The sequence below is a fragment of the Carya illinoinensis genome, chromosome 1 (genome assembly GCF_018687715.1).
Source record: "Carya illinoinensis cultivar Pawnee chromosome 1, C.illinoinensisPawnee_v1, whole genome shotgun sequence".
In the NCBI taxonomy this organism is placed as follows: Eukaryota; Viridiplantae; Streptophyta; class Magnoliopsida; order Fagales; family Juglandaceae; genus Carya; species Carya illinoinensis.
Window position 1 is genome coordinate 13,421,151 of NC_056752.1, and position 10,349 is coordinate 13,431,499.

The following is a 10,349-nucleotide window of genomic DNA, read 5'->3' on the forward strand; positions in this document are numbered from 1 at the left end:
ACTTTCCTTTGGTGAAGTTTGACCTTGGTGGGGATGGCTTCCAGGCAGGCCCTCCATAGGAAATTCTTGGTTGCCATTGGTACACTGAGTTGCCATATGGATGACCAAGTTAAGTCTTCTTTCACAGCTGTAGAAGATTGGCCTTACTTTTGGTTTTCCATCTCTGATATCAGATAATATGCTGACTTGACAGTGAATACACCAGTAGTAGTGCCTCTCCATAGCATTCTATCAGAGGTGGGATAGGGACTGAGGGGGATCCTCTTGACAAAATCAGCTTCTGTACTGTCAAAAACAGCTTCAACCAGTGGGTAGTTCCATTGGTTAGTGGTCTTATCAATAAGCATGGCCACTTTTGAGTCTGAAGGTAGAAACCTGATTGAACTCTGTGGCTTAAAGGTTGACGGTTGAAGGAGCAACTTGTCATTCCAGATTTCTATAGATTGTCCATCACAAACACGCCACACAAGTCCTTCCTTCAGCAGAGAACTAGCAGAGACGAAACTCTGCCAAAGGAAAGAGGAGTTATTCCCTCTCTTTGCATCCAAGAAGGTGCTACACTTGAAGTACTTTGTTCTAAAGACCATGGGAGCAAGAGAACTAGGAGAGGAGATGATCCTCCATCCTTGTTTTGCAAGGAGAGCACTATTGAAGAGTTCAAAATCCCTTACACCCAACCCTCCTGACTTTTTAGACTTAACCATCTGTTTCCATGAGACCCAGTGAATTTTATGTTCCTTTTCCTGTTGGCCCCACCAGAAACCTCTTACTTGCTTGTTGAGCTTGTTGAGAAGCTGCCTTGGGAGCTTGAAAATACCCATGCTGTAGGTTGGAATGGCCTGAATGACTGCCTTGATTAAGGTTTCCTCGCCTACTTGAGGAAGTAGCTCCGTCTTCCAACTGTTCAGTTTTGCTTGAACTCTGTCTAGAATGCCTTTGAATGACTGGGACCTGGCCCTTCCTACTAGTGCTGTTAGTCCCAGATACTTCTCATAAGAACTGGTTCCACGAATTCCAGCAATTCTTGTGACAATGTCCCTGGTCTGTTCTCTAGTGTTTGAGCTGAAAAAGATGGAGGTCTTGTCTTTATTGAGTCTCTGGCCAGAAGCTTTCTCATAGGATTCCAATAGGGAGTACAATTGGCTCCACTCAATTGAATTAGCTTTGCAAAAAAGGAGAGAGTCATCTGCAAAAAAATAAATGGTTAATGTGCAGGTGATTTTTCCTGATTGGTAGGCCTGTGATCAGGTGATTCTTTGCAGCATGGTTTAGCAAGTAGCTTAGAGCTTCTGTGCATATGATGAATAGGTAGGGTGAGAGGGGTCACCCTGCCTTAGGCCTCTGGTAGGCCAGAAAGAGGGTTGAGGTTCCCCATTCACAATGAGAGAATAAGAAACTGAGGAGACACACTTCATCACTAGCTCTATCCAGGTAACTGGAAACCCCATCTTCTTCATGACAGATTTCAGAAAAAACCCACTCAATTCTGTCATAGGCTTTGCTCATGTCGAGTTTTAAAGCCATATATCCCTCCTTTCCTTTCAATCTAGCCTTCATAGTGTGTAAGGACTCGAAAGCTACAATGATACTATCTGTTATGAGCCTTCCAGGTACAAATGCTGTCTGAGTAGGGGATATGATGGTAGGGAGGATTTTTTTAAGCCTATTAGCCAAGGCTTTTGCAATGATCTTGTAAAGAACATTGTATAAACTTATTGGTCCGAAATATGTAACAAGGCTTGGGTTATGCTTCTTTGGGATGAGAGCTATGAGTGTCTCATTTAGGGTGTTGTTCCACTTGCCTCCATTTAGGACCTCAAGGGATGCCTTAGAAACACTGTTGCCCACTATGTCCCAGTATTTCTGAAAAAACAATGCAGGGAAACCATCAGCCCAGGGGATCCGAGAGGATTCATGCTAAAGACTGCTTCTTTGACTTTAATTTCTGTGAAGGTTGCAGAAAGGGAAGAAAACATGTCTTCTATAATGACCTTCTACAGAGGTCTTAGACAGTCATCGATGCCTGAAGGTTGGGAGGATGTGAACAATTCTGTGAAAAAGTCTAGCAGGGTTTGGCAAATAGTTTGAGGATCCTGAGTTGAGAGGCCTGTTTTTGTTAGGAGCCTGTGAATGGAATTAGTCTTTTGGAGGATACTAAATTGGCTCAAGAAAAGTCTAGGGAGAGTCAAGAAAGGACAATAGATGGACTGATGAGAAGTACTTGGAGACCCCCAAGGCCCAACTGTGTGAAGTTAATGTTGATGCAGCCTTGGACACTAAACAGGGAAGGATGGGGATTGGCATTGTAGTGAGGGATTTCAGGGGGGATGTCCAAGCGGTTGCTGCTGCCCCAAAACAAGCAGTTAGGTCAGCCAATGTAGCTGAAAGCTGGGCTATGTTGCGTGCTGTTCTGTTGTGCAGTGAACTGGGTCTAAGACAGGTGCAACTGGAAGGAGATACAAAGGCAGTCGTGGATGCGGTCAGCTCTACTTCACACAATTTATCCTGGGATGGGTAAGTTATAGAGGACATCAAATCTGCTTTGTCTGCATAGCCAAATTGGTCTGTGTTTTTCTCAGGTAGAGATGGTAACAAAGCAGCACATGCAGCTGCAAAATTGGCTTTATCCTTAGGCACCGAGTGTGTATGGATGGAGGAGGTACTAGATGAGGTCCTCCCCGTTGTCATAGACTCATATTAGATAAATCTTATATTGTTATGACAGTTTAATGAATCAAAGTTTCATTTCAAAAAAAAAAAAAAACTTTCTCAAACGCCCGCAATCAAAATATCTCTCTTGTAATTCAATTGTATATCCCCTCTTTGTAGGTATAAAAAAAATATTCCTCCTTTTAAAAAAACAGAGAGAGAAATCATAAATATATATATATATATTTATATATATATATATAATATTTTTAAGAGAATAAACTGACTAAGGCTTGGTTTGTTTTTACAAGCAATCTCATCTTATCTAATCATTATAATTTTTCTGAAAAAAATACAAAAACAATTCAACTTCTTCAAATCTCAAAATAAAAATAATATTAAGAAGTAATATTCGAACAATATTTATTTAATTTGTAACTTTCATCTTATCTTATCTATATAACTAAACGAGACCTAAAACAAGCAATTAAAAAAAGAAAAATAATATTTACAGTCGTATACAAGTCTCGCATACTGTTTATAAAAAATGTGAATAAATTTGAAATTTATATGAAAAAAATTAATTTTTTAGTAATATATTACACTTTTGTAAAATAAGTGTGCTGAATTTATATATTGTAAGATTACTCTTAAAACAATAAAGAAAAGAAGACTAGAAAGTAAAGTCACATTCATATGGATAATTAATCAAGAATATGATATTAAAAATAAATTAATTTATAAAAAAAACAAATAATAGTGAGTGTGAGGTTTGAGATTCGGATAAAGTAGAACCACGTAGGCGCCACGGCCACCACAAGGTTACATAACTCAATTGCATGGAGGATCACTTTGGTGACTAGCTGACTTCAGAGTCATCGCTCGCGCGAAATTTCTTCCGTGCTCTCTGCTTCTTCTTCACGGAACTTCTGCAAATACCGAAGACCATTCTTATTGTTTCTCAGCATCCATGCAAGCAATACAGATGTAAGGAACTCCAAATATGCTCAGTTCTATGCATTTTCGTTCACTCTCTGTTTCAGTTTTTGTTTGGTAGATAAGAAACGGTTAGAAAAGAAAATAAAAGAATACTAACCCCAGAGAACAAGACCCTTTCCACTGATATTGAGTTTGCTTCACCAGTTTCGCTTCGTAGATATGGTTGGCTTTTATTTTTTGTTTCATTTTTTATTTTTCCCTTTCTGGACCGCCGACATGTTGAGCCTCTAACCTGTCCGAAAATCACACAAAATAATTTTAAAGTGGTTCAGCAAATTGCTTACGTCCACTTGAGCCTCTTTTATAGAATTTGTACAAGATTTTCAGAAAATCTACAAAATTCTATTTCTCTCTCTCACGTCCCTCTTCCTTTCCTCACTCCACTGCCCTTGATCTCTCACCGCAGTGAGGATGGTTTTCTCTTCAGAATTCATCTCCTTTTATAGGAGAACCATGGGGGACAAAGCTCCCATGTTTCTTGACCAAGAGGGAGGTGTATTTCGGTGCAGCTTGATCAAGAGCTCTCTTGGTCCACATTTGCTGCAGAATTACGGTGCCTAATACAACAAAGGAAGAAACGGTGCACATGTGCAGCCCTTCATACTTGGGTTGATTCAACACGACAAAATCAGTAGATAACAGTACAAATGTTTTCGTCTTCTTGTATTTCCGTTCACTCTACTCAGCAACCAAACAGAAAGTTGATATTTGAGTGCTTTTCTTGATCAAGGATGAAACCATACTAGTAAAGGACATCAGCTTATATCGGCTTTTTATTTTCTTCTTGTCTTTTTATCACCACTACTCAAGTCGAGAAATTTGCTTTACATTTTGATCGTTTATCATGTTGTCTCTAAATTACCAAAGTCTTGAATTCCAATTAATCTCTACTTCTGACTGTAAAAAGGGGATTAAGAGTGGTAGAAAGTGATCAAATCGTGTTACGCATTTAAAGTTGTCGCTTCTTTTCAGAGTTGACTAGTCCCTGCTCGGAAAAGTGATAAATATTAGTCATAAATTGCTATAATATCACATTTCTTCCTCATATTGTTTGGCTTTCACATTACGTAGCATAGGACATTCTGTAATTCCATTGTAGAGAATATCGAATCTGAACTTCTACTTCTACAGGGCCTGGATTTCAGTTTTTGACATCTGTAACTAAAACCGTGTCAAAATAACGAGTTGGGCTCTTTCTATTGGAGTTCTAATTGGCCGCAGGAATGGATTCCAGGCGAAATAATTTTATGAGGTTAGTTTTGTTGAAGCCCGAGTACTTCCCCCAACAGTCTCCATTTATTTGCTCGGTTTCCTCTGGTTTGGAATTTGACACTTTAAATGCTTTCTTCCAGGTTTCAAAGTTGGAGTTCGGAGAAATCTTCCAGTTTTGAGCATCAACATTCCACGAACGATCGAAAAAATGCAAGAAACAGTTCTAGACCCACATTTGGCAGAGTTTTTAAGAAGACTAAAATCTTTGACCCTCAGGATCAATTTGTTCAAACATGGAACAAAATATTTGTGCTTTCTTGTGTGGTATCAGTGGCTTTGGACCCACTCTTCTTTTACACCCCAGTTTTGAAGGTGTATGAGGAGGAGCAATGCTTAAGCTTTAATTTGGATCGGACAAAACTCTCGAGATTATTGCTTCTGTTCTTCGTTCAGTCACAGATGCTTTTTATGCAATACATATATACTTTCAGTTTCGAACTGGGATTATCCCACCTTCATCTCGTCATCATGTGTTTGGATGGGGAGAGTTGATTGTTGATCCTAAGGCAATCGCAAAGAGATATCTGTCCACATACTTCATTATCGACATTCTGGCAATCCTTCCCTGCCCACAGGTATGGGTGTGATATTCAATCAATCTCCAAGTATCTGTTATCTGTTGTATTACTATGATAGCTCTGTTACATAAATTATATAAATATATATATATAAGGTGCAAGTCTTACAATTTTGACGTGTTGCAGGTGGTAGTACTTTTAGCGTCGAAAAAGGAAACGCCAATGGTGACGAAGGAATTGTTGAAGTTAGTAATCTTCTCCCAATATGTGCCGAGGCTTTTACGGATCTACCCGCAATATGTAGAAGTAATTAGGACCTCTGGCATTCTGATTCGGACAGCATGGACTGGAGCTGCTTATAATCTTTTCCTCTACATGCTAGCTAGTCACGTAAATTACATGAATTTTTGTTTTCTGGGTTCAAGTTCTTCAACCTATTAATCCAAGATTGTTTGTTAACGAACCATGTATGTACCAGGTAGTTGGAGCCTTTTGGTACTTGTTTGGCACAGAAAGACAGGCTTCCTGCTGGAAAAAAATGTGCAGTAACATTACAGGTTGTCCAGATAAAGGTTTTTACTGCCGTGATGATAACCAGAGTAGTGAACGTGGCTATTTGCATAATATTAGTCGGTTTTGCCGTATTGTCGAACCATATGATCAGAAGGGAAACTCAACTAATGAGGCCTTCGACTATGGAATATTTACTAAAGTTTTGAAGTCTGGAGTGGTGGAATCAAAAAACTTTTTAGACAAATCTTCTTACTGCTTTTGGTGGGGATTGCGTAGTCTGAGGTTAGTAATATATAAATCCTGAAAAAGATCCGGTCAAAGTTTTTGTTTCAACATGAAGGCCTCAAGTGGAAGAGAGGGGCCTTACATCATTTGTCTATCGATATTGATCTCACAGCGAGGGTGGCCGCCACAAAAATTTTCTTATTAAAGCTTTCCGTCGTATGTTCCAAGCAAATCTTGTCAACTTATAGTAAGCCATTTTTAACTTGTACCCTTCCTTTTCTTTCAGTTCTCTTGGCCAAAACTTGGATACAAGTACATATTTCTGGGAGATAGTCTTTGCTGTTTCCATAGCCATCGCTGGGTTGGTCTTATTCTCATTACTTATAGGCAATATGCAGGTAATACTTTGGTCCTCATGATGGATTCTCTTGCCAATCTATAATCTATTGTTGTAGCATTATAATCTATTGTTATAGCATTATGATAACATTTCCAACTAATGGTTTTACACAGACGCAGATTCCCAGCTAATTCGTCAATATAAGTTACATGCTTAATTATTTGTACATATACTCAATCAATCTTCAGGCAATACCTTTGAGGTGTATTTAATCTCAACAGTTCTTGTATTCTATTTTAGCCTTCTAGTTCTAGCTGCTATGTTACCAACGACAACATGATGATATGCGTCTGTTCTTTCTAATACCATCCATTCAATTTCAACTAAAAACCTATTTGCCGAACACTCATTATTCTAGAATGGACTAAGGTGATATCATGTTTCTTGTGCTGTTATAGAAATATCTGCAATCCCTGCAATCCACAATAGTGAAAATAGAAGAAATGAGAAAAAGGAAGACTGATGTTGAACAGTGGGAACAGTGGATGTCCCAACGTATGCTCCCTGAAAACTTAAGGAAGCGGGTTAGACGATATGAACAGTACAAGTGGCTAGAAACAAGAGGTGTGGATGAAGAGAATCTCTTCCGTAACCTTCCTAAGGATCTCAGAAGGGACATAAAGCGCTATCTTTGCCTTGATCTTCTTAAGAAGGTAACACTTGTTGGCATATGAAGTGAGATATTTTTATCTAAGAAAAATTTAGTTTATCACTCTCATGAAAATAGATTACAATACATTAGCTTATATATAGACACATAAAACTCATCTTACTTGATGATCAAAAATTACTCTTAAAAAAATAAAAGGACATTCTTGAGAAACTAAAAGACAATTTTGAAAAATTAAATGTCACTCTTGAAAAATTAATCTTACTTGTGCATCTTACAATGGTATTAATCTATTTTTAATAATACTTCCTTTGATTGTTTTTGTGCATCATTTTGTCGTTTGCTTTAGCTAAGGTATTGTTCATCGAGTTGATTTTATCTTTAAGGTACCCATGTTCGCAAAGATGGATCAACAACTATGGGATCCGCTGGTTGATCGTCTCAAGCCAGTACTTTACACACAATTCAGCTACATTGTTCGTGAAGGGGATCCAGTGGACGAGATGCTCTTTATCATGCGAGGAAATCTAACCACTTTCACTACCAATGGTGGAATAATTGGTTTTTTCAACACTGCTATTCTTAAAGCCGGTGACTTTTGTGGAGAAGAGCTTCTTACTTGGGTCCTATTTGACCAGTCCTCGACCACATTCCCCCTTTCAACAAGAACAGTGAAGGTAAATACAGAGGTTCAAGCCTTTGCTCTAATGGCGGAGGATTTGAAGACTGTGGCTTCTCAGTTTCTGAAACTTCACACCAAGGAGTTGCAGAACACTTTCAAGTAAGGCTTTAAGCCATTCCTATTAACTTTTTGGATAATTATTCTATCGTTATCAAAACAGAGAAAGATGATGATTTTTTCTTGCTTTGTTGCATTGTCAGTCACAAGAATTATTTATAATAACTTGAACAAATATTGAAGCGTTTAATAAAAAAAGTACAATAATCGCAATTTGAACTCTTATAATCTTCCTCATCTGCGTGCATGATCCTTGATATAATTAGTGACTATGCAAATATCACTGTCAGGTTCTACTCCCAACAATGGAGAACATGGGCGGCCTGTTTTATCCAATCAGCTTGGCATTGCTACTCTAAGAAGAAACATGAGAGGACTTTGCGTGATGCTGAAAATAGACTGCAATTTTCTTTGGCAAATGAAGCTGGGACCTCGGCAAGTCTCGGTGCAACTATTTATGCATTATGGTTTGCTGCCCATTTACTTCGAGCCTTGCGACGACCAAACGGTGGACGCACCAGTACCAGAGCGCCACAAAGAGTGCCAGAGCTAATGCCACCGAAGCCTGCTGAGCCAGATTTCAGTGCTAATCAAGGTTAATAATTAGTAGTATATATGGCATTTGAAGTGATTATCACGCAAGTTTAGTTTTCACGAACCTTGTTCATGCGCAAGCGTTTTCTATATATGGGCCGTATGTGGTGTGTAACATGTACTAAGGAAACTTCCATCTTTAAATTTTACAGCCATGTGTTCAGGTTTCTATAACTACAACATGAGTTTGTATCTTTTGGAACGGAAATTTTTTGTTCAAAATTTACTCGTTTTGTCCCAAACGAGTTTTTGGGACAAAAAATAGCGTCCCAAATTTGTATCAATAATCACTCTCCCGGAAGGTTTTTGGGGAAGAAAATTTGATTTTTGTCTCAAAAGTATTTTTTTGGATCAAAATTGGATAAAACCATCCGATAGCATCCGAGCGGAAATTTTTTGTGGGAACGGTTTTATTTATCCTAGAAAGTAGGTCGAATGGTGTAAATTGGTCAACAAAATAGAGCTTCGAACAGGTTAGATTATTTGTTCGAGTAAATAACTTTGATTCACACGTTAAAATTTAAATCTGAACATCATATATTTTTGGATGTTTATAATTCAATGTTCGAGCGTATATAATTGATAGTTTGAACATCAATTTTGACGTTCGAACATTTTACTATTCAAATACGTTCAAATGTTTAGTGTATTCTTTGAACGGTTATGTAACATTTGATTTGTCTAAAAGTTGTTAAAACGAAGTTTACGTGTTACATTCAAATGTCTTGATTATAACATTCAAATGGTTGGCGCTTATTTTCTGTTCGAACTATATTTATTTTTTTCAACCCATTAATAGAAATAGAATACATACAAATAACATCTTAGAATACATTAGTACATGCTCAGCAAACATAAAAGTAGTCTAAAAAATGCAAATCAATTAAATAAAACAACAATTTTCATATTATAAAAGCTTACAATCGAAAATCTTATCTATAAATTAAATTAATCACTTGGCGGTCTGAGTTGTTATATAAGCATTTGCATTTAAAGTTGCATTTCTCTCCTAACTCTGCTTGTTGCTCTTCTTTTTGTTTCATTCACATCTTCAAGTCAACTTGTTGGACCACTAACTCAAGCTAGTTTGTTCTCAATTCCTCAATCTCTTATCTTACTTCATATAATGCTCTAGAAGTGTTGGCATTACGAAACGATGAGGACGAGTTACAAGGTTTGACGCAACGACCCAAACCACTCAAATAGCCTGAACGTGGACCCAAAATCTATGTAAAAATTTCCACATTACTTGTTGTGGAGTTTTGATTAGTTGCAGATTCAGCATGCAAGACAACTATTCTTTTTACATATAAGAGAAATAATTAATATTACCACAAATATATAAATAAGTTTAATTAAAATAGATAATAATACTTACATAATTTTTATGGGCATCAGAATGAGTCTACTCTCCATTACGATTCGTATGTAATACAACATATAATTTTTTTAGATCATAATTGTTATCTAAGTCTTGCTACATCATAGATATAAATTCATTAGAATACAAAAAACAATAAACTTGAGTAACAAAATAAATTTACCAACTTCTTAGAGAGGCGATGGAAAGATCTTAAACTTGCATGATAATGAATCTTCAAGTTAGATCTATTTGTTTTCTTTATAGAACTTCACTCCTGCATAAAAGTTGTAAATATTAGCAAAAGAAATTATAAACCATGACATGTAAAACAAGTTATTTATTTTTCTTAAATGCAGGATCTTTAATATCACAAAGTTTCTCCCAATCTGAAGGTTAGACATCCTGAAAAGAATTTTGGCGTGCGTCCTCCTTGTTCTCAAACTTTTTGTAATGCTCATGACATTTGA

The 10,349-nt window shown here is 37.2% G+C and overlaps 1 protein-coding gene across 1 annotated transcript; it reads left to right on the forward strand.

Moving 5' to 3' along the window:
- Positions 1 to 4,668: 4,668 nt before the first annotated feature.
- LOC122311241 (cyclic nucleotide-gated ion channel 1-like) lies at positions 4,669 to 8,693 on the forward strand. Its single transcript, XM_043125708.1, is given in 9 exon segments — positions 4,669 to 4,900; positions 5,001 to 5,256; positions 5,259 to 5,495; positions 5,625 to 5,828; positions 5,917 to 6,233; positions 6,463 to 6,574; positions 6,975 to 7,229; positions 7,573 to 7,967; positions 8,216 to 8,693. Coding segments are annotated over 9 exon segments (2,115 nt in total). The 5' UTR covers positions 4,669 to 4,871; the 3' UTR covers positions 8,526 to 8,693.
- The last annotated feature ends 1,656 nt before the right edge of the window (positions 8,694 to 10,349 follow it).